Below are 26,075 nucleotides of genomic sequence, written 5' to 3' on the forward strand. Positions count from 1 at the left end.
TAAAAATCCACATTATCCAACAGGTACATTGAAATGAATGACCCAAAGTGAACCCATAACACCGCTGAAATATCAACAGGGATGTGTTGAGGGATGGTAGATTTAAAAAAACAAAAATGGTGATCCTGTGTTTACCTTTCTTCTCCTTGACTCCGAAGAACAGCACCACGGCACAGAGCACGTAGATGGAACAGATGGCGCCGGAAGCTATCATGTAGGCTGTTTTCTGTGATCGAGGAGAGAGACAACAGGTCAGTAGACTATAGTAACCTACGTCTGGTATAACGAACATATAGCAGAACACACACTAGCCTTATCGTATAGTGTAAAATGATCTGTATTTGTGAGCTCAAGTCATCTTCATGAAGATACAAGTATTTAGATGAAATGGGAGGCTACGGTCTGTCGGTGTACCGTCTGGTCCAGGGTGATACCGGGAGAGATGACCGTGGTGTTAACTTCCTGTCCCAGCAGCAGGGAGGAGTTCAGGCCCTCTGTTGTTACATTGTCGCCGGGGGCTACGGGGATACAGGGGGGGTTGGCCATGCCCACAATCTGACCCTGGACGGCTGTGCCAATCACAGTACCCAGAACCTCCACCGTCATTCCTGATTGGGACGAGAGGAGCATACAGATGACACAAACCAACCAATGATCAGCTTTCAATTTTGTCCCCCCAAAAAATAAAAAAAATATGTAACTCAGTTGGTAGAGCGCGGTGCTTGTAAAAAACACCAGAATAGTGGGCTTCATTCCCGGAACCACCCATAAGGTAACAATCGATGCATGCGTGGCATAAGTCGCTTTAGATAAAATAATATTCTAAACGACATATATTAAATGTTTATACTGTGTATTATTGATTAAGTCGATTGTGTCCTAATATCCAAATGCACAGACTACGTTACCAACGACAAACACCGCTATCGATAATTCAATGCGGTGCTGGTTCATGTCGATATGAGCAAGGCATATCGTAACAGTTTATCCTAGCTGTTAACAACCCCCCCCCCCCCCACACACACACACACACACACACACACACACGTTCCTGTAGAGACGACTCTCGGAATCAACTTAACATACTGAATAGCCTGCGATGGGGTTTGTCATCATAGTCACACTGGTTAGACAGGCTTAGGCTCCCAGGGGATTCACACCCAGTGGGCAACCAATCAACAGTTGTCTGGCCTTCACAGAGCCTTAAAAATGAATGAACACAGCTGCAGTGTTATTTATGACCCTGATGATATAATGGGAAACAGATTTTCCATATAGTCGGTGCCCATCACTACTACCTAGTATGAAGTACACTACTTGGTCATGTATACTAAGTAGTGTCCAGGTAGTGAGTGAGGTAAGTGTCCATGCATGAGGGGACTTACTGTAAGCAGTGGCAGAGTCCCTCTCCTTCTGATCTTCACTGATGAACATGGTGAGAGCCGAGTAGGGCACATGGAAACACTGGACACAGAGACAGACAGACACACAAAGACACACAGAGACAGAGACAGACAAAGAGACAGAGACAGAGACAGACAGACAAAGACACAGAGACAGACAGACAAAGACAGACACACAAAGACACAGAGACAGAGAGAGACACAGAGACAGACAGACAAAGACACAGAGACAGAGACAGAGACAGACACACAAAGACACAGAGAGAGACAGACACAGACACAGAGACAGACAGACACACAAAGACACAGAGACAGACAGACACAGAGACAGACAGACAGACAAAGACACAGAGACACAAAGACACAGAGAGAGAGAGACAGACACAGAGACAGACAGAGATGCGACATTAACATGTATCCTAATTATAATTATTACTGATGATTGTATTGTTCTATACATCTGGTCCAGCTCTTGTAGGCCGTCTGGTGTGTGTGTGAGAGAATGTCCACAACCGCTGCTCTACCAGTATGGCGTTGTAGCCAGTAGACTACAGTACTCACTGTCTGAAGGGTCTGGAAGAGGCAGTAGAAGACCAGGTACCAGATGACCTTCCCATTTTCAATCACAGGAACATACCAGATGAGGAAGTAACTGACCACAGCTAGAGGAGTGGAGAACAGGATCCTACAGGGAGAGAGAGAGGTCAACTCAGTCTGAATCTCACAACGTCACAGAGCAGTAGTCAGTGTGTGACGAGGACAGCCATTATCTAACGATGAATTAGCTGTCGCGCTCACAGTGGGTCAACAGCATTCAGCCTCTGGGTTAGTAAATAAACCATTGCCTCTCGAAGGATTCGCTAAAGCCAAGCGAGGATTACAAAGTAAAAAAAACCTGCAGCCAAGAAGTGTGATACCAAGTGTTGGACGCCTCATTCTCCTGGAAGCAAAAATGCACCTCGATGAGAACGGGTCTGTTTCAATAGTCTAGAAGCACGTCGCCTCGTCTCCTCCATGAGAACTGATATAGACCTAGCTTTAAGAACGGGTCCGTTTCTATAGTCTAGAAGCACGTCGCCTCGTCTCCTCCATGAGAACTGATATAGACCTAGCTTTAAGAACGGGTCTGTTTCAATAGTCTAGAAGCACGTCACCTCGTCCAGTCTCCTCCATGAGAACTGATATAGACCTAGCTTTAAGAACGGGTCTGTTTCAATAGTCTAGAAGCACGTCACCTCGTCCAGTCTCCTCCATTAGAACTGATATAGACCTAGCTTTAAGAACGGGTCCGTTTCAATAGTCTAGAAGCACGTCACCTCGTCCAGTCTCCTCCATTAGAACTGATATAGACCTAGCTTTAAGAACGGGTCCGTTTCAATAGTCTAGAAGCACGTCACCTCGTCACCTCCACTGATCTGATATAGGAGACAAGGAGAGGAAGCCATGTCAGACCTCTAAACTGCACCTAATTCTGTCTGTTATTCCCCACTAGTAAACAAAGGGGGCGGCAGGTAGCCTAGTGGTTAGATTGCAAAGGTTGCTGGGACGAATCCCTGAGCTGACAAGGTAAAAAAATAAAAATAAAAATAATAATAATTTAAAAAAAAGTCCTTCTGCCCCTGAACAAGGTAGTTAACACACCGTTCCTCGGCAGTCATTGTAAAAAAACTATTTGTTCTTAACCGATTTGCCTCGTTAAATTAAAATAAATTAAAATACATTTTAAAAAACGAGGGGAAGGCATTCCTACAGGTCCTTAGAAACGATCAGCTGTCACTCAACTCTGTTCTTCACCACTGCCAGAGATGCATTTCCTCACTGTAAACGTCATGTGTTGTGAAAGGGCTGTGTGAGAAGTGGCAGACAGAGATTAGGAGATGTTCCTATATTCTCCATGGACACACCCTTCAACATTCTCCCACACTTTCCGTCTCATGTCCACACCCACTCAGGTACTCCCCTACACCAACCCCCCCCCCTCCCCTCTTCTCTCGTGCTACAGACAGATCCTCAGATATTCCCCTACACCAACCACCCCCCCTCCCCTCTTCTCTCATGCTATAGACAGATCCTCAGATACTCCCCTACACCAACCCCCCCCTCCCCTCCCCTCTTCTCTCGTGCTACAGACAGATCCTCAGATACTCCCCTACACCAACCACCCCCCCTCTTCTCTCGTGCTACAGACAGATCCTCAGATACTCCCCTACACCCCCCTCTTCTCTCATGCTATAGACAGATCCTCAGATACTCCCCTACACCCCCCCCCCCTTCTCTCATGCTATAGACAGATCCTCAGATACTCCCCTACACCACCCCCCCTCTTCTCTCATGCTATAGACAGATCCTCAGATACTCCCCTACACCCCCCCCTCTTCTCTCATGCTATAGACAGATCCTCAGATACTCCCCTACACCACCCCCCTCTTCTCTCGTACTACAGACAGTTCCTCAGATACTCCCCCCCTCTCATGGGCCACACTGTCCTTTGGTACTCCAGACCACGGTGATGTCATCCCTGAGTAATGCGTCACTCGGTGAGAGCGGAGGAATGTCTGTGTGTAACGTCCTGTCCCAGTTATAGGACTTCCTGTGGCCTGATCGACACGCTCCAACAGAACAAGAGAGAGGGGCGTGGAGTGTGTGTGTGTGTATACATCTGTCCATGTGGATCAGCATGAAGGGGAAATGGAGTCAGGTTTCCCCGAGCAGGAAATGCTTGCATCACATCCGGTCATTGATTGGCTGAAAGGGGATATGGTGGAAGCCATGATCTCAAAAATCGCGCACGGACAGGAAATCACATATGGGAACACAATACGCCATCATGTACAACCTCCCCAGTGTTGATGACAACAGTCCCGCATGGCGGATTAGGACACCCCCAAAAATAAAACAGTAACACATTCCTTCAGAAGCAGATTTGTTTGGCTACTTCAGGTTCAGCCTGTTGGAGTTGCCCTAAGTGGGTGCTACAGACAGACAGGGGGGGGGTGTACCAAAAAGTCCCAAACAATGTTTCCTCGTCTTGTCTCCTTTTCTTAAAATCAGCACGAATAAAAAATATATATACATTTTAAACTGGTCAGGTGAAAAAAACAAAAAAGTTGACGTTATTTTTTAGTACATTGATTAATGTGTTGTTGGGGGTTAGAGCTTGCAAGAAAGTGTACATGTGGCATTAAAACTTACCTTGGATTGGCTCAAACTTTCACATCCACAGTAGAGTTGTCTCCTAAAAGCACTGGGCAGCTGCCTTTCCTAATGGGACCTAGTGGTCGTTAACTACAACAGGTCCGACAGACCTTACAGTGAAATGCTTACAGACAAGCCTTTAACCAACAATAGCTAGGCTATATACAGGGTGTTACGGTACAGAGTCAATGTGGAGGCTATATACAGGGTGTTACGGTACAGAGTCAATGTGGAGGCTATATACAGGGTGTTACGGTACAGAGTCAGTGTGGAGGCTATATACAGGGGGTACCGGTACAGAGTCAATGTGGAGGCTATATACAGGGGGTACCGGTACAGAGTCAGTGTGGAGGCTATATACAGGGGGTACCGGTACAGAGTCAATGTGGAGGCTATATACAGGGTATTACGGTACAGAGTCAATGTGGAGGCTATATACAGGGTATTACGGTACAGAGTCAGTGTGGAGGCTATATACAGGTGTTACCGGTACAGAGTCAATGTGGAGGCTATATACAGGGGGTACCGGTACAGAGTCAATGTGGAGGCTATATACAGGGGGTACCGGTACAGAGTCAATGTGGAGGCTATATACAGGGTATTACGGTACAGAGTCAATGTGGAGGCTATATACAGGGTGTTATAGTACAGAGTCAGTATTTCAGATCAGTACCTGGGAATGGATAAAATACCCAAGAGAGGAAGGTACTTAAGACAACAGACGCAGCCACCCATAATGGGTACAGTACAGGACTGGTGAAGAGAGAGAGAGTAAGAGTGAGAGCACACCCCACCAACACATGCCTGTTATGTGATTAGTGGCAGGGGCGGGTGGGGGGGGGGTTGTGAAAATGATACATGAGAGGGAGTGTGTGTCAGGGTGGTGTTGTCCCCGGGACACAGAGCAGATGGTGGTTTACATTTAGGGAGCGGCATGACCACAACCCACCAGGAATGTACTTCACACAAAGCCTTGCCGGGAGCCCTGCTTTAGCCTCTCTCCGCTCTCTGTGCCACTTCAAAGCAGCACTGGTTAAAAAAAATCCTCTGGGGAAGCCAACCCAGGAGAGAATGTGTTGTGATAATTGTGTTGTTTGCTCTCTATAACCTGTTAGTTCATATGCCCTGACACTGATATATAGGGACTGAAAAAGGCTGAGACAATAAGAAGACACCAGCAGAATAAATACAACCACACCTTTGTTTCATTACAAAACCGTAGAGCGAACATTTGTCCTGTGAAGTCCACAAAATATATTGTAACTAACAGTTATACGACCAGGCACGTTAAATGTTTTCCACATTTTTTTTTATTTTTTTTTATAGACTATTAAAACTACTCATTTAGAACCACGGAGCGTAACCACAAGTCGTTCCAACATCTGAAAACATCTAAAAGAAACTATTTCAGTCCAATCGTAAACTAAAAAGGATGTGGCTGTCGATGGTACTGATTTCTGTGTGTGTGTGTGTGTGTGTGTGTGTAAAACATGTTGACTCATCCTACTTGTTGAGAAACGCCAAAGCGATCCTCTTTAAACTTTCAGTTGTCTTAGGCTACCTGGCTAAAATGCTCGCCAACCTCACTTCCATTCATGGACAACGTTAGCTCGTTAACATTTATCCTACGACATGTAGCTACAACTTGGCTTGACACTTTGTTTGGTGGGCCTGGACCATTCACAGCAGAGCTCATTCAGTTTAACTCACTGATTGGCTATTCTTTTTTTCTTTTTCTTTTTGTAAATCACGGGAGGCCAAATGCTCACTGGCTTCCCTTGCAACAATGCCACTCTTTTTGACCAGGCAGCATCAGATATATGGGCTACACATACGGAGACAGAGGGCCTGCGTTCACCGGTGAGATACATTCAGACATTTATGAAAAATAGAAAGAGCAATTAGTTTGTATGTTGTTTTTTTCCCCCCCATTTGGCATCCATGTACACACGCCACTGCATCAAACATCACTTGGCTCTGCCACGTTCCAAAACCAAAAGGCCCTGAACGGTCTGTGGTTTAGACCAGCGTTCGTTGATCGCCAAAGTCCTGTTTAATATCTGCCTGTAAAACGTTTATTTTAGTCCATTGACTAAATGCTGCATCTTTATTATCCAAATTAAAAGGACAAAAAAAAAATAATGTATTAAAATATCTAGGTGTATGAAAATCAGATTTTCTGAACATTGTGAAATTCTGAGATATTTTTTATTTTTTAAAAAGGGTCAGTTGGGCCATGAGACCAACTGCCAGTTCTGAACTGTTTAACAGACTTCTCTTTTGTGTTCTTTTATGAAAGCTTCAGCTCCCAATTCTAGTTTGTCTGAAGAAGAAAATAAAAAAAGGTCCAATCAGCCTGAGTGCCCGGCCATACCCTGTGTGTCTTCCAAATTAGAGCAACACCAATCTGGAGGTGGACATAAAAAAAAAAAAAAAGGCTGGATGCCAACTGCAAACCAGACTACCATAGCCTACCCATCTCACAGTAGAACTGAGCCTATACACCAGACTACCATAGCCTACCCATCTCACAGTAGAACTGAGCCTATACACCAGACTACCATAGCCTACCCATCTCACAGTAGAACTGAGCCTATACACCAGACTACCATAGCCTACCCATCTCACAGTATAACTGAGCCTATACACCAGACTACCATAGCCTACCCATCTCACAGTAGAACTGAGCCTATACACCAGACTACCATAGCCTACCCATCTCACAGTAGAACTGAGCCTATACACCAGACTACCATAGCCTACCCATCTCACAGTAGAACTGAGCCTATACACCAGACTACCATAGCCTACCCATCTCACAGTAGAACTGAGCCTATACACCAGACTACCATAGCCTACCCATCTCACAGTAGAACTGAGCCTATACACCAGACTACCATAGCCTACCCATCTCACAGTAGAACTGAGCCTATACACCAGACTACCATAGCCTACCCATCTCACAGTAGAACTGAGCCTATACACCAGACTACCATAGCCTACCCATCTCACAGTAGAACTGAGCCTATAAACCAGACTACCATAGCCTACCCATCTCACAGTAGAACTGAGCCTATACACCAGACTACCATAGCCTACCCATCTCACAGTAGAACTGAGCCTATACACCAGACTACCATAGCCTACCCATCTCACAGTAGAACTGAGCCTATACACCAGACTACCATAGCCTACCCATCTCACAGTAGAACTGAGCCTATACACCAGACTACCATAGCCTACCCATCTCACAGTAGAACTGAGCCTATACACCAGACTACCATAGCCTACCCATCTCACAGTAGAACTGAGCCTATAAACCAGACTACCATAGCCTACCCATCTCACAGTAGAACTGAGCCTATACACCAGACTACCATAGCCTACCCATCTCACAGTAGAACTGAGCCTATACACCAGACTACCATAGCCTACCCATCTCACAGTAGAACTGAGCCTATACACCAGACTACCATAGCCTACCCATCTCACAGTAGAACTGAGCCTATACACCAGACTACCATAGCCTACCCATCTCACAGTAGAACTGAGCCTATACACCAGACTACCATAGCCTACCCATCTCACAGTAGAACTGAGCCTATACACCAGACTACCATAGCCTACCCATCTCACAGTAGAACTGAGCCTATACACCAGACTACCATAGCCTACCCATCTCACAGTAGAACTGAGCCTATACACCAGACTACCATAGCCTACCCATCTCACAGTAGAACTGAGCCTATACACCAGACTACCATAGCCTACCCATCTCACAGTAGAACTGAGCCTATACACCAGACTACCATAGCCTACCCATCTCACAGTAGAACTGAGCCTATACACCAGACTACCATAGCCTACCCATCTCACAGTAGAACTGAGCCTATACACCAGACTACCATAGCCTACCCATCTCACAGTAGAACTGAGCCTATACACCAGACTACCATAGCCTACCCATCTCACAGTAGAACTGAGCCTATACACCAGACTACCATAGCCTACCCATCTCACAGTAGAACTGAGCCTATACACCAGAAGCATATGACAGACACCCAGGAGTCAAATTACTTCCTCCCCTCTGCTAAAATAGCCCACAGTGACTGGGGGGGTCAGAGTTAAACGTATTTAAAGTCAAGTAACTATTAGGATATTGCTTAGCAAACACTTGTAGCGACATGCTAAATCGTAATTTTTTAAAAAAGGGAAGGGGTTAAACTCATTTTGAACGAAGCAGATGATGTGAAAACACAAGGACTTTTATGACCTGTAATTATGATAGCAGAGCAGATGCTTGGTTACATTCAGGGAGTGGTGTGACCAACCCACCAGTAATGTACATTAACGCCCCGTCAGGAGCCTGGTTCAGCCAATCTCTGCGTCACATCAAAGCAGCAGTGGTGCGTGGGTAATATCACAGGGGAAGCCAAACCAGGAAAAAAAAAAAAAAAGCCATTTCACAACCGGTGTGATGTGATAATTGTGACGTTTGTTCTGTAACCTGTTAGGTCATCTGCCTTGACACTGATATATAGGGACTAACAGGCTGAGACAATGAGAAGACACAGTGATATATATAGCGACTAACAGGCTGAGACAATGAGAAGACACAGTGATATATATAGGGACTAACAGGCTGAGACAATGAGAAGACACAGTGATATATATAGGGACTAACAGGCTGAGACAATGAGAAGACACAGTGATATATATAGGGACTAACAGGCTGAGACAATGAGAAGACACAGTGATATATATAGGGACTAACAGGCTGAGACAATGAGAAGACACAGTGATATATATAGGGACTAACAGGCTGAGACAATGAGAAGACACAGTGATATATATAGGGACTAACAGGCTGAGACAATGAGAAGACACAGTGATATATATAGGGACTAACAGGCTGAGACAATGAGAAGACACAGTGATATATATAGGGACTAACAGGCTGAGACAATGAGAAGACACAGTGATATATATAGGGACTAACAGGCTGAGACAATGAGAAGACACAGTGATATATATAGGGACTAACAGGCTGAGACAATGAGAAGACACAGTGATATATATAGGGACTAACAGGCTGAGACAATGAGAAGACACAGTGATATATATAGCGACTAACAGGCTGAGACAATGAGAAGACACAGTGATATATATAGGGACTAACAGGCTGAGACAATGAGAAGACACAGTGATATATATAGCGACTAACAGGCTGAGACAATGAGAAGACACAGTGATATATATAGGGACTAACAGGCTGAGACAATGAGAAGACACAGTGATATATATAGGGACTAACAGGCTGAGACAATGAGAAGACACAGTGATATATATAGCGACTAACAGGCTGAGACAATGAGAAGACACAGTGATATATATAGGGACTAACAGGCTGAGACAATGAGAAGACACAGTGATATATATAGCGACTAACAGGCTGAGACAATGAGAAGACACAGTGATATATATAGGGACTAACAGGCTGAGACAATGAGAAGACACAGTGATATATATAGGGACTAACAGGCTGAGACAATGAGAAGACACAGTGATATATATAGGGACTAACAGGCTGAGACAATGAGAAGACACAGTGATATATATAGGGACTAACAGGCTGAGACAATGAGAAGACACAGTGATATATATAGGGACTAACAGGCTGAGACAATGAGAAGACACAGTGATATATATAGGGACTAACAGGCTGAGACAATGAGAAGACACAGTGATATATATAGGGACTAACAGGCTGAGACAATGAGAAGACACAGTGATATATATAGGGACTAACAGGCTGAGACAATGAGAAGACACAGTGATATATATAGGGACTAACAGGCTGAGACAATGAGAAGACACAGTGATATATATAGCGACTAACAGGCTGAGACAATGAGAAGACACAGTGATATATATAGGGACTAACAGGCTGAGACAATGAGAAGACACAGTGATATATATAGCGACTAACAGGCTGAGACAATGAGAAGACACAGTGATATATATAGCGACTAACAGGCTGAGACAATGAGAAGACACAGTGATATATATAGGGACTAACAGGCTGAGACAATGAGAAGACACAGTGATATATATAGCGACTAACAGGCTGAGACAATGAGAAGACACAGTGATATATATAGGGACTAACAGGCTGAGACAATGAGAAGACACAGTGATATATATAGGGACTAACAGGCTGAGACAATGAGAAGGCCGTGGCAGCAAACACTTGTAGCGACATGCTAATCATAATAAAGAGAAAAAGGTTAAACTCATTTTGAACAAAGCAGAGAATGCTGATGTTTACATACAACTGCCATGTGGGTGAAGAGATCAAGGTCTGGTCTACAAGAAATTTGTCATACCTATTCTCAGTAACTGTGTATACACACACACACACACACTAGATCGATTAAATGTCAAAATCCTTTCTACTAAACATAGCTGTCAGGATAAGTGGACATATGGCTTCTGAAAGCTTCAAATGGGTCATCTCAGTAAAGCCAGACTGGAATAACAGTCAAGATGTTGAAGTAACCGAGTTGTGAAACCCGAGACTCTAAACAGTGCTGAAATCAGTAAACTAAAAAGACGGGCGTGCTCTTTGACACAGCAGTCAAGGCCTTGTTATTAAAACCTATTATTAGGTGTTAGGAAATGGTGTGTACAATCTGAACTAAATGTAAATGCTGTGTATAAAGCTGAGGGGCTCCTACTCCTATAGTAAAATGTAGACTTGGAGCGCTCTGGGAAGCGTCGCTCGGCCTAGTCGTTCAGTCCCAGCCTTACACTGGATCTCTGACTGGGCTTCATGCCTTCAGCTCTTTTCTCTTGAACTGCAGTAACACCTTCAGATTCCTCAGCTTCCCTTTAAGAAAATGCTACACAGACGCCTCTTATTGGTCCAGCCCACAACACACCACCAGTTTCAGCCAATCAGAGCACCCCTACACTCCCCCTGGTGTTCTGGAACATCCTCTGAAGGGTTCCATTTGGGACTAAGGCTATAGGAGGCACAGAGAGACACCTGGTGTTCTGGAACATCCTCTGAAGGGTTCCATTTGGGACTAAGCCTATAGGAGGTACAGAGAGACACCTGGTGTTCTGGAACATCCTCTGAAGGGTTCCATTTGGGACTAAGTCTATAGGAGGTACAGAGAGACACCTGGTGTTCTGGAACATCCTCTGAAGGGTTCCATTTGGGACTAAGGCTATAGGAGGCACAGAGAGACACCTGGTGTTCTGGAACATCCTCTGAAGGGTTCCATTTGGGACTAAGCCTATAGGAGGCACAGAGAGACACCTGGTGTTCTGGAACATCCTCTGAAGGGTTCCATTTGGGACTAAGTCTATAGGAGGTACAGAGAGACACCTGGTGTTCTGGAACATCCTCTGAAGGGTTCCAGAATCCTACATGACCTACCAGAGGCACTGACTGACACTGCAACTCGCTCACAGAGGGCGTTTGACTGGAATCAGACCTGCCTGTCCGTTAGGGAATGAGGACCTCTCTGTGTTGGCCTGAGTATATGAGGGAAGGTGGAGTCATCAGTGTGGACTGGTGCAGGAATATAGATGACCCAGTAAGGCCACAATCTAAACTTTATTACAAGTGATTTTGGTTCAAATCTTCTACTTTTCAGAATGAAATGTCACCAAAAGCCCCACCTTCTCAGCTCACTGGTCACCATAGCAGCACCCACACGTAGCACGTGCTCCAGCAGGTATATCTCACTGGTCACACCCAAAGTCAATTCCTACTTTGGCTGCCTTTCGTTCCAGTTCTCTGCTGCCAATGACTGGAACGAACTACAAAAAATCACTGAAGCTGGAGACTCATATCTCCCTCACTAACTTTAAGCAACAGCTGTCAGAGCAGCTCACAGATCACTGCACCTGTAAATAGCTCATCTGGAAATAGCCCATCCAACTACCTCATCCCCATAGTGTATTTATTTATCTTGCTCCTTTGCACCCCAGTATCTCAACTTGCACAGTCATCTTCTGCACATCTACCCCTCCAGTCTCTATTCACTCCAGTGTTTAATTGCTATACTATAATTACTTTACCACCATGGACTATTTATTGCCTTACCTCCCTTATCTTACCTCATTTTCACTCACCGTATATAGACTTTTCTTTTTATTCTACTGTATTATTGACTACATGTTTGTTTATTCCGTGTGTAACTCTGTGTTGTTTTTGTTTGTGTCGAACGGCTTTGCTTTATCTTGGCCAGGCCGCAGTTGTAAATGAGAACTTGTTCTCAACTAGCCTACCTTTAAAAAAATTTAATACACAGAATATGTTCTTAACTGACTCGTGAAATTAACAGGTAATATTAAAACAAATGTAAAAAAAAAAAAAAAAAGACAGACGAAATTGAGCTCAGCTGCATCCTGTTTCCATAGAAACATCAAGGATGATCAACAACTTGATTGGAGTCCACCTGTGGTAAATTCAACTGATTGGACATGATTTGGAAAGGCACACACCTCTCTATATAAAAAAAAGGTCCCACAGTTGACAGTTTTATGTCAGAGCAAAAACCAAGCAATGAGGTCGAAGGAACTGTCTGTAGAGCTCAGAGATAGGTTTGTGTCGAGGCACAGATCTGGTGAAGGGTACCAAAAGCTTTTCTGCCCCATTGAAGATTCCCATAATCATTAAATGGAAGAGGTTTGGGACCACCAAGACTCTTTCTAGAGCTGGCTGCCTGGCCAAACTGAGCAATCGGGGGAGAATGGCCTTGGTCAGGGAGGTGACCAAGAACCCTGTGGTCACTAACAGAGCTCCTCTGTGGAGATGGGAGAACCTTCCAGCAGGACAACATTCTGGATGAGTTGCCACTCCTAAAAAAAGGCACATGACAGCCCACTTGGAGTTTGCCAAATGGCACCTAAAGGACTGACCATGAGAAACAAGATTCTCTGGTCTGACAAAAGCAAGATTGAACTCTTTGGCCTGAATGCAGAGCGTCACATCTGGAGGAAACCTGTCACCATCCCTGCAGTGAAGCATGGTGGTGGTGGCAGCATCATGCTGTGGGGATGTTTTTCCACCGGCAGGGACTGGGAGACTAGTCAGGATGGAGGGAAAGATGAATAGAGTAAAGTACAGAGAGATCCTTGATGAAAACCTACTCCAGAGCCCTCAGGACCACAGACTCAGGTGAAGGTTCACCTTCCAACAGGACAACGACCCTAAGCACACAGCCAAGACAATGCAGGAGTGGCTTCAGGACAAGTCCTTGAGTGGCCCAGCCAGAGCCTGGACTTGAACCCGATGGAACATCTCTGGAGAGACCTGAAGAGCTGTGCAGCGATCCTCCCCATCCGACAGCCCTCCCCATCCGACAGCCCTCCCCATCCGACAGCCCTCCCCATCCGACAGCCCTCCCCATCCGACAGCCCTCCCCATCCGACAGCCCTCCCCATCCGACAGCCCTCCCCATCCGACAGCCCTCCCCATCCGACAGCCCTCCCCATCCGACCAGACAAAGCTTTAGAGGAACTCTCCAAATACAGGTGTGCCAAGTTTGTAGTGTCATACCCAAGAAGACTCAAATCTGTAGTCGCTGCCAAAGTGTGCTTCAACAAAGTACTGAGTAAAAGGTCTGAATACTTTAGCAAACATTTCTATAAACCTGTTTTGGATGTCATTACGGGGTAATTGTGTGTAGATTGATGAGGGAATTTTTTAAATTTAAAATTTAGGAGTACGGCTGTAACGTAACAAAATGTGGAAAAAGTCCAGGGGTCTGAATACTTTCCAACGGCTCAGTATATCCCAGAAGACGGAGACGCAAAACTCAGCCCTTTTAAAAAAGGTTTAAAGAAGAAGCATAAGGAGGCATGTATGAAGGCTGTGTAGATTCACCAAGACCATGTCAAGGAACTCTGTGGGAACTGCAAGGCAAGTGGAAAGCTCTGTACTATCTTGGTTAAATAAAAGCCTGACTGCTTGTCGTTTGAAGATGGGGTTTTTTTGTCTTCATTTTAGCCCTACAGGAAATGTGGCTTATGTTTCAGAGAATGTTTGAAGAAATCGTCACAGAAAGTAGTGTGTGTGTGTGTGTCTTCTGAGCAGTGGACTCAAGATGTACTCAAATCGTACCAGGAGGTACTTTCCCCAAAACATCAGACAGTTACAACACAGGTCATAGTGAATGCATGCTAAGAAATGGCCTAACCCGATCCACTGAGCACGCATTCACTACGGACTAACCCGATCCACTGAGCACGCATTCACTACGGCTTAACCCGATCCACTGAGCACGCATTCACTACGGCCCAACCCGATCCACTGAGCACGCATTCACTACGGCCCAACCCGATCCACTGGGCACGCATTCACTACGGCCTAACCCGATCCACTGAGCACGCATTCACTACGGCCCAACCCGATCCACTGAGCACGCATTCACTACGGCCTAACCCGATAATAGTGCACTACTTTTGACCACGGCCTATAGGGCTCTGTTTTAATGTAGTATGTTGGAATAGGGTGCCATTTGGGACACGTGAGTTTGAAGCACACTTGGCACACCAGTGGGGTTTCCAAATGACCGGGGACCAATAGAGGGGAAAGGGCCAACACACAGACATTCCAGCGAGATCTATTGCTAAATCGTCGTTGGTGACACGCAGACTATCACCCTTCTGGCTGTCACCAGGTATTCCCGACACTCCCTTGCGATTACACACATATATGTTGTTGCTGCATAGAACCTGTGAATAGTAACTCTCCAAAAAAAGAAGACATCTTATAAGGTAATGTGGATATTTAAAACCGTCAGGTAGCCTGACATCCATCTGCAAAATAGAGGTCGGCCTTTGAGTTACAGCAACAAACACAACGAGGGAATTCTCAACCAATAACGGCTGAATTAGTGGGAAAGAAGAACCTTGAGCCCACAGATGGGAGTTGCGTCCGCTTTCCTCAGTTCTTTCCTTCGTGACTACCATACAGAGGGATGAAGTTCACAACCAAACAGGAGAAAAGAGAACGCATATGAAGCTCTCTTAAGTCTAAAATGTGACTGATTTGATATGAGAACCGGTAAAAATGTCCGTACCATGGCAGCATTCGTCCAAAGCGTGTCCAGGGAGAGCGGGAGACCATGAAGCCTATGATCGGGTCCGTCACAGCATCCCAGGCCCTCCCCACGAACAGGATGATCGACGCATAGAATGGGTCCAACTTGAGGGAGGAGGAGAGGAGAGAGAAAGAGCAAGGTTAGAGATATGGATGAATGGTTAGAACTTAAAAAAGGACCAGGCTGGGAGACTTGATGAAAACAGGTCCAACTGAACTGACAGAGGTGGCTCATTTGAAGCATAAAGCGGCCATGTTGAGTCAGTCCTGTGGGCTACTGAACATTTTAACAGGAAACCACAAGATTACAGAAGACTATGTCTAGAGAGCCTAAGGAGATGGCTCCATGAATCCACCTGTTCAGGGAGGTTACACTTAAACGTGCACTATGCAGACACCGCATCACCATTTCCTGGTTGCTAAAATTCAAACAATTTGCGTCACAAGCAGCGCGTTTAGAGAATCACTGTACCATCTAAACCACTGTGAAATATAATTTTTTGTAACCAAAAATATTGTTGTTTAAGCTGATGTTCAAAACTTTTTTACAAAAGTAAAAAAAAAAAGAAGAAAACTCGAGAACTCGAGGAAGCATAGAAATAGTGGACAGAACAGATCTATGACTTCCTAGAGACTTGTTTTCAGCAAGAATTACAGATCTATAACTCATATTTCTACGTGAATTTAGTCAGGTCCCCCCCCCCCCCCAAAAAATAGCCTCTTCATCACAGATCTCAGCAGTCGGGTGAGGGGGGAGTTGGACGCAATCTTGCCCTCAACAACCAGATCAACATCAAAATTCTACTTAAGCAAGAGCGCAGAGAGGAGTCAGTCTAGCCGACCGTTCTCCCCGGGCCAGAGGAGTCAGTCTAGCCGACCGTTCTCCCCGGGCCAGAGGAGTCAGTCTAGCCGACCGTTCTCCCCGGGCCAGAGGAGTCAGTCTAGCCGACCGTTCTCCCCAGGCCAGAGGAGTCAGTCTAGCCGACCGTTCTCCCCGGGCCAGAGGAGTCAGTCTATTCAACCTCCCAAGCTCTGGCTAAGCCTCTGTGAGCACTTTGATCCAGTCAGGTCACAACCCACCACTGAGTTAATGACTACAAAATTATCTTAATCTGAGTCCCAAATGGCACCCTATTCTCTATATAGTGCACTACACCCCCGGGCCAGAGGAACCAGCCTACACCCCCGGGCCAGAGGAACCAGCCTACATACTGCAGGTAATCTAGGTGATACAGCACCGTTTCTAAATAAATAAAATGCTAGGAGCATATAATAGGCCAATATAGTTCTTTTCTTGTTTCGTTTCAGCCTGAGGGCATCTGACCGAGATCGTTCTGTATTCCTGACCTTCTGAAAAGACCACGGTATGCTACATGAGTCTTTATGATCTCTGAGGAATTTACACTCAGTTGGGAGTCGAGAACCTAAACACCATTTGAGACAGCAGGACCCATCACTATTGTGCCAAGCCCCGTCAGATCTGTGAACACTAGGAGGGGGTAGGTCAGTGAAATGGTGATGGGTCCACAGACTGATGTCGGCATCCCAAATGATACCCCATTCCCTATACAGTGCACTAATTTTGACCAGAGCCCTATGGAATCCTATTCCCTATATAGTGCACTAATTTTAACCAGAGCCCTATGGAATCCTATTCCCTATATAGTGCACTAATTTTGACCAGAGCCCTATGGAATCCTATTCCCTATATAGTGCACTAATTTTAACCAGAGCCCTATGGAATCCTATTCCCTATATAGTGCACTAATTTTAACCAGAGCCCTATGGAATCCTATTCCCTATATAGTGCACTAATTTTGACCAGAGCCCTATGGAATCCTATTCCCTATATAGTGCACTAATTTTAACCAGAGCCCTATGGAATCCTATTCCCTATATAGTGCACTAATTTTGACCAGAGCCCTATGGCTTGCGCCCTGAATAGAGAGTAAGGGTGCTACTGACTGAAGACTCACCTGTGCCACATCCAGTAGGTATATCTGGAGGAAGAAGCCCAGAGCACAGCCTGTGATCTGATAGGGCGCTCCTCCCACCGCGTAGCACAGCTTGTTGCATATGGACAACCTGTCGCACTGCTCACGCTGGGAAAGACAGGGGGGAAAAAAGGGTTTATTCATTACCAACAAGTTGACATGTTTAACAGTTTAGTTTGTTAGGATCCACATTAAAAAGGTGGAGGAATGCCCAATGCATGAATGTTGCATTAATTCATTCCTTAAAAAAAAAAAAAAAAAATGTTTCATGCAATAGCTTAGGCTCTGAATGCCAGTCTGTTGTATCAATGGGGTTTGCTACTGCAAAGCAGAAACAAGATGGCCCCCAGGGTTCCACAGAATGGATTGATGCAATAATGAGTCTTGTTAAAAAAAAAAAAAATTGTTTCACATCAGACACCAACTGAACTTTGTTGCAGTCTGACCCTCAGAGTCACAAACCAACAAATAACTAAAACAGCTCTAATAGAGGGAATTCTAGACAAAGTAGGGATGGGGTGAGGGGATACAGTATTGTTACGCCAATATTTTTTTAAGATATGGTTTTTGAATAATAATTTTTTAATAATGTATAACATTTCCAATACAGTGCCTTGCAAAACATTTATCCCGTCTTGTGTTTTCCTATTTTGTTGCATTACAACATGTAATTTAAATGTTGTTTTTTTATTTGGAATTCATGTACATACACAAAATATTCAAAATTGGTGAAGTGAATTTTTTTATTTATTTTTTTTATTCAAAAATTCAAAACAGAATAGTGGTGAGTGCATTCACGCCCTTTACTAGGTGTTCTGAAGCAAGTGGCACCATGAAGACCAAGGAGCTCTCCGAACACGTCAGAGACAAAGTAGTGGAGAAGTACAGATGATGGTTGAGTTATAAAAAAAATAGAAGAAACTTTGAACATCCCACAGAGCACCATTAAATCCATTACCAAAAGAAAATTGAAAGAATATGGCACCACAACAAACCTGCCAGGAGAGGGCCGCCCACCAAAACTCACGGACCAGACAAGGAGGGCATTAATCAGAGGCAAAAAAGAGACCAAAGATAACCCTGAAGGAGCTGCAAAGCTCCACTGCGGAGATTGAATAGGACCATTAAACCGTACACTCTACAGAGCTGGGCTTTACAGAAGAGTGGCCAGAAAAAAGCCATTGCTTAAAGATAAAAATAAGCAAACATGTTTGGTGTTCGCCAAAAGACATGTGGGAGACTCCCCAAACATATGAAAGAAGGTACTCTGGTCAGATGACTAAAATCGAGCTTTTTGGCCATCAAGGAAAACACTGTCTGGTGCAAACCCAACACCTCCCATCACCCCGAGAACACCATCCCCACCGTGAAGCATGGTGGTGGCAGCATCATGCTTTGGGGATGTTTGTAATAGGCAGGGACTGGGAAACTGGTCAGAATTGGAGGAATGATGGATGGCACTAAATACAGGGAAATTCTTGAGGGGAACCTGTTTCAGTCTTCCAGAGATTTGAGACTGGGACAGAGGTTCATCTTCCAGCAGGACAATGGCCCTACGCTTACTGCTAAAGCAACACTTGAGTGGATTAAGGGGAAACATTTAAATGTCTTGGAATGACCTAGTCAAAGCCTAGTCAAAGCCCAGACCTCAATCCAATTGAGAATCTGTGGTATGACTTAAAGATTGCTGTACACCAGCAGAACCAGTCCAACTTGAAGGAGCTGGAGCAGTTTTGCCTTTAAGAATGTACAAAACTCCCAGTGGCTAGATGGGGCATGTCTCTATAAGCTTGGCACAAGAGACTTGCAGCTGTAATTGCTACAAAAGGTGGTCCTACAAAGTATTGACCTCGGGGAGGGGGGGGGGGTGAATAGCTATGCATGCTTTTTTTTTTGTCTTATTTCTTGCTTGTTTCCCAAAAACTATTTTTCATCAAACTGGTAGGCATGTTGTGTACATTAAAGGATACAAACGCCCCCCCCCCAAAAAAAAAAAATCATAATGAAATGGTCATGATTGCCAACATGATTGTAACACTTATTTCCATGACTGATTAGAAGTTGTTTTCCATGACACCAATTCGCAATTCATATAGAATAGTAATAAATATAGTATTGTAAGTTCCCTGGCAATTCCCAGCCCTACTACAAAGTGATCCAAAGATGATCCAACTAACTGGACAATGTGTCAATATCTTGAAACAATTAGTGCAAGGTGCATTAACTTGTGTAGAAACACACTAGCTAGGGAACAAAACTTCCTAGAAAATGCAGGAACCCTAGGAAGAAACGTAGAGAGAAGAACCTGGCTTTGAGGGATGGCCAGTCCTCTTCTGGCTGTGCCGGGAGATAATGAGAGTACATGACCAGATCGTTCTTCAAAGATGTTCAAATGTGCATAAATGACCAGAAGGGTCAAATAATAAAATCACATCAACTTATTTGCAGAGCTAGCCTAAGAATAATTGGCTCTACGGTCTCTTTGGCTTAGCATTAAGCAGGCTCTCTTTATAATGGTCATAGGGGGGTATTCTGCTTAGCAGCCTAATCAAAAACAGTCTCTCTCCCATCCCTCCCTCCCTCGTCTGTTTTACTGAAGAGTTCTGGTTTCCAGATCTACCATCCAGCTACAGTAACAGGGGGACCAGCACAAGGATGGGGCTACGGAACACACCCACAGTAACAGGGGGACCAGTGCTGGGAATCTGGGACATTTAGTCACGAGACGGTCCCACGACAGCGTGAGAACAGTGTAACCCAATTATTCTCTCTGTCCCCACAGGTTGTAGACTGGAACCTTTCCCACCTCGATACCAATCACCCTGTCCACATCCCAAACGGTACCCTATTCCCCATATATAGTGCACTACTTTCATATCAATTCCCTGGCACGAGTGACCTGACAGACTGCCTCCGGAATGGCACCGTATTCTCTACATCACTCTATGGAGCCTGGTCAAAAGTAGTTGGAGCCTGGTCAAAAATAAATAGAAAATGGCCAGACTGGTTTGTGTGTCTCCTCACAGGGTTGTCACAATCCCCTGGCGAGAACGAGGGCCTTTCTGCACTTCTCTGGCAGGGAACTTCGCCAGGTTGGCTAGCCAGCTTGAAAGGGAGCCCTCAACGTTTGTCAACCAATAGGAGCAGTCAGGAGCACAGGCACCCACACCCTCCTCCTAAGCCAATGAAAATGGCTCTCTGTGGCCGCCACCCGGTTTGCGAGGATCCTGATTGGTGGGATCTGAGAAGTCACCTCATTCACACATAGGGGGAAAACACTGGGTACTAAGAACTGCAGGGAACATAAGTTTATTTGTGCCCGGGTCCCAAATCAACCCTTATCCTCTGCTAGACTAAGTGGAGTTGCCAACACATCTAGATTTTCAGGGCAAGTTCTCAGGCCATAAAACAAGTTCAAAATAAAACAACTTCTTGAAAATCTGTGTCTATTATTGTTTGTACTTTGGATCTGGTTAGACACATGAGTCACTGTGTGACCATAAACGTCAGATAACTAAGGCTGTTGACGCACCAACACATTCCTTCATTGACAACTTGTTGTTCTGACTGAAAAAGGATCCTCTCTTAAGCCTAGGCTAACCACAGGGACATTAAGGCATCTTTCACAGTGTTGTGGACTGACTCACTGACAATATACAATAACTAGCCAAACACTAGGTTTTAATTCAGGTCAAACACCAATGGTATTGTACAAGTGTAACGGATGTGAAACAGCTAGCTACTTAGTGGTGGTGCGCGCTAAATAGCGTTTACATCGGTGACGTCACTTGCTCTGAGACCTTGAAGTAGTGGTTCCCCTTGCTCTGCAAGGGTCGCGGCTTTTGTGGAGCGATGGATAACGATGCTTTGAGGGTGAGACTGTTGTTGATGTGTGCAGGGGTCCCTGGTTCGTGCCCAGGTATGGGCAAGGGGACGGTCTACAGTTATACAAGGTTGAATCTTTCGAAACCAAAACCGTGCCAACCCATGACATGCATTTCCCAACGGACTTATTGGGACTGCTACCCTACACATTACCCATATCAAACCTGTGTCTGGCACACAGACTTTAATATGAGTCTGGAAGGAGAGTTCACAGTCTAGCCAGACATCGAGGTATTTGTAGTTGTCCACATATTCTAAGTCGGAACCGTCCAGAGTAGTGATGCACATCGGGTGGGCATGAAACGGTTGAAAAGCACGCATTTAGTTTTACTAGCATTGAAGCTCATTTGGAGGTTTGTTAACACAGTATTAGAGGTGGATCAGGGAATCACCCGCAGCAAGAGGGACATTGTTGATTATATACAGAGAAAAGTGTCGGCCTGAGAATTGAACCCCGTGGCACCCCCATAGAGACTGCCAGAGGTCCAGACAACAGGCCCTCCGATTTGACACACTGAACTCACTGAAGTAGTTAGTGAACCAGACGAGGCAGTCATTTGAGAAACCAAAGCTGTTGAGTCTGCCGATAAGAATACAGTGATTGACAGAGTTGAAAGCTTTGGCCAAGTCGATGAACACAGCTGAACAGTATTGTCTTTTATTGATGGCGGTTCTGATATCGTTTAGTACCTTGAGCGTGGCTGAGGTGCACCCGTGACCAGCTCGGAAACCGGATTGCACAGTGGAGAAGGTACAGTGGAATTCGAAATGGTTAGGGATCGGTTTATTGACTCAGTTTTTGAAAGGCAGGGCAGGATGGATATAGGTCTGTAACAGTTTGACCACGGCAGCTTTCCAATCTTTAGGGATCTCGGACGATACAAAAGAGAGGTTGAACAGACTGGTAATGGGGGTTGCAACAATGGCGGCGGATAATTTCAGAAAGAGAGGGTCCAGATTGTCTAGCCCAGCTGATTTGTACAGGTCCAGGTTTTGCAGCTCTTTCAAAACATCTGCTATATGGATTTGGGTGAATGAGAAGCTGGGGAGGCTTGGGCAAGTAGCTGCGGGGGATGCGGAGCTGTTGGCCGGGGTTGGGGTAGCCAGGAGGAAAGCATGGCCAGCCGTAGAGAAATGCTTATTGAAATTCTCGATTATCGTGGATTTATCGGTGGTGACAGTGTTACCTAGCCTCAGTGCAGTTGGCAGCTTGGAGGAGGTGCTCTTATTCTCCATGGACTTTAGTGTCCCAAAACGTTTTGAAGTTAGAGCCACAGGATGCAAATTTCTGTTTGAAAAAGCTGGCCTTTTCATTCCTGACTGACTGCGTGTATTGGTTCCTGACTTTCCTGAAAAGTTGAATATCGCGGGGACAATTCAATGCTAGTGCAGTCCGCCACAGGATGTTTTTGTGCTGGTCGAGGTCAGTCAGGTCTGGAGTGAACCAAGGGCTATATCTGTTCTTAGTCCTAGATTTTTAGAAAGGGGCGTGCTTAAATAAGATGGTGAGGAAATTACTTTTAAAGAACAACCAGGCATCCTCGACTGACGGGATGAGGTCAATATCCTTCCAGGATACCCGGGCCAGGTCAGTTAGAAAGGCCTGCTCGCAGAAGTGTTTTAGGGAGCGTTTTACAGTGATGAGGGGTGGCCGTTTCACCGCAGACCCATAACGGGTGCAGGCAATGAGGCAGTATTTGGAGGGAAAGTTGGCCAGGATAAAATCTAGGAGTGTGCCCATGTTTACGGATTTAGGGTTATACCTGGTGGGTTCCTTGATCATTTGTGTGAGTTTGAGGGCATCTAGCTTAGATTGTAGGACTGCTGGGGTGTTAAGCATATCCCAATTTTGGTCACCTAACAGAACGAACTCTGAAGATAGATGGGGGGGCAATCAATTCACATATGGTGTCCAGGGTACAGCTGGGAGCTGAGGGGGTCTATAACAGGCAGCAACAGTGAGAGACCTATTTCTGGAGAGAATAATTTTTAAAATTAGAAGCTCAAACTGTTTGGGCATAGACCTGGAAAGTATAACAGAACTTTGCAGGCTAACTCCTCCCCCTTTGGCAGTTCTACCTTGATGGAAAATGTTGTCGTTGGAGATGGAAATCTCAGAATTTTTGGTAGCCTTCCTGAGCCAGGATTCAGACACGGCAAGGACATTAGGGTTGGCAGAGTGTGCTAAAGCAGTGAGTAAAACAAACTTAGGGAGGAGGCTTCTGATATTAACATATGCAAGGCGTTTACGGTTACAGAAGTTAACAAATGAGAGCGCCTGGGGACACGCAGGGTCTGGGTTAACAAACCTGTCTGTCTGGAATGTGGGCCTACACTTGTAAAGGAGTTAAATGAATTGGAAACTGCAGAACATGGGCATCAAACTTCTACTACAACAGTGAAACTTCCTGTGCAATCAACCTCTAGAGAAAGAGTGTGCAATAACCCAGGGCTCGACCTCAACCCAGGGCTCGACCTCAACCCAGGGCTCGACCTCAACCCAGGGCTCGACCTCAACCCAGGGCTCGACCTCAACCCAGGGCTCGACCTCAACAATTGGCCGAGACAAGAAACATAAGTCTGACAAGGAGAATATAGACTGAGGATGCGATGTGTTGCTGTCAACTCCCAATCTCTTCACGGAGACACTGTCTATCAGTGCGTAGGCTTCAAGTGGCCTATAGAGATTAGGTGGAAAGGCACCAGACAAGCTGGTCAAGGCACCAGACAAGCACCCCATCGGTCCAGCACCACCCAACCTTGAACCAGCTGCTAAAAAAAGCCAGTATAAGACAATTCATTCCGACCTGGAAAGAGGAGTTTATTTCTGCGTGCAGTTTGGAGATAGTGTAATAATGCAAGTTATCAACTAACATCATTACACAACTATCGGTTAGGCATTTTTCTTAACGTTAAGGATCCCAACTTCATTTATATATTTTTTTAAACGATTCACAGCCTTAGTATACACCAAAATCAAGCATGGAAGCGCTCATTCAAACTTTAGAAGAAATCACAGCTCCAGCCCGGGTGAAATGACACGTAGCCTCGCTGCTTGTGTTAGTTACATCGAGCAAGACGCTCCTCTGACACGGCGTAGACTCCTCCTATGTGTTTCAAACCCCCAAAAACCACATTCCAATTCATATATATCCGAGGGGACGGACGTAAAGTCATATATATATATATATATATTTTAATTGCCTAAACCGCATAGCTATGTCTAATCACTTATATAACCTACGCTATTCTCCATAGGTTTTTCAAAGCAAAAAGCATCCTTGCCGTAAATAGCTATAGCTAATCATTTTCAATGAATTTTCAATGAATAAAGGGAAGACAGGACGGGGTTTGGTGCTCGCCTTGCGGAATGTAATTGAAACGTGGTGGCTGCTGTCATCAAAGCCGGTGGAAATAAAACGGATTATAGTTTATCATCAATAACTAGACATTGATTAGGCTGGACGTATAAAAAGTTAGACATGAGAATGTTAACAAACCGTTCCATCTCTTTGGAATCGCTGTTCAATCAAAGCCGTCTTCCTCTCCAGTTTAGTTCAGGTTGTACATTCATGCATACACATGTACTACTAATATTGTTGATCATAAAACTATACATTAATTAAAACTTACCTTTCCAGCTAATTTGACCACATCTGGGTTGACCGGTTTATTCGTTAATAAACTATTGTTGGAATATTGATCGGCGCCTTCTCCTTTTGCCATCACTTTACGGATAAATAACCGTTTGAAAAACAAATATTATACTTAAAAAAAAATGTAAACGTCGTCTGAAAACACAAATCGGTTACACCTTGTGAGATCCGTTCAGACTACACATGTGAAAGTTTACGACTAGGAGTGTGCCATGATGTAGCAGTAGGACCCCGCCCCTTACCGGTCAGTAAGATTTAACCCCGCCCACAAAGCTGGCGGAGACTCAGGCCAAGTTTTAATATGGAATTGTTGTAACCTTTATTTAACGAGGCAAGTCAGTTAAGAACAAATTCCTATTTACAAATGACGGCCTACCAAAAGGCCTCCTGCGGGGACGGCGGATTAGATTAAAAATATATTAAATAACAATATAGGACAAACCACATCACGATAAGAGATACAACGCAACACTACATAGAGACCGAAGACAACAACACAGCGTGGTAGCAACACAACATGACAACAACACAAAACATGGTACAAACATAATTGGCCACAGACAACAGCACAAAGGGCAAGAAGTTAGAGACAACAATGCATCACGCAAGGCAGCCACAACTGTCAGTAAGAGTGTCCATGATTGAGTCTTTGAACGAAAAGATGGAGATAAAACGGTCCAATTTCAGTGTTTGTTGCAGCTCGTTCCAGTCGCGAGCTGCAGCGAACTGAAAAGAGGAGAGACCCAGGAATGTGTGTGCTTTGGGGACCTTTAACAGAATGTGACTGGCAGAACGGGGGTTGTAATGTGGAGGATGAGGGCTA

At 45.0% G+C, this 26,075-nt stretch overlaps 1 protein-coding gene across 1 annotated transcript in view; it reads right to left on the reverse strand.

Annotated features, from left to right (window-relative positions):
* Positions 1-25,450, reverse strand: part of LOC135549495 (sodium-dependent lysophosphatidylcholine symporter 1-B-like) — a 35,954-nt gene extending 10,504 nt beyond the window's left edge. The window contains exons 1-7 of the mRNA XM_064979497.1: positions 25,230-25,450; positions 17,694-17,819; positions 15,698-15,822; positions 1,965-2,088; positions 1,386-1,464; positions 415-608; positions 136-226 (exon numbers count right to left, since the gene is read on the reverse strand). Coding sequence (XP_064835569.1) covers positions 136-226; positions 415-608; positions 1,386-1,464; positions 1,965-2,088; positions 15,698-15,822; positions 17,694-17,819; positions 25,230-25,322 — 832 coding nt within the window. The 5' untranslated portion in view covers positions 25,323-25,450. The remainder of the gene's footprint in view (positions 1-135; positions 227-414; positions 609-1,385; positions 1,465-1,964; positions 2,089-15,697; positions 15,823-17,693; positions 17,820-25,229) is intronic.
* Between the last annotated feature and the right edge of the window lie 625 nt (positions 25,451-26,075).

Source organism: Oncorhynchus masou, chromosome 12 (assembly GCF_036934945.1).
Source record: "Oncorhynchus masou masou isolate Uvic2021 chromosome 12, UVic_Omas_1.1, whole genome shotgun sequence".
Taxonomy (NCBI): Eukaryota; Metazoa; Chordata; class Actinopteri; order Salmoniformes; family Salmonidae; genus Oncorhynchus; species Oncorhynchus masou.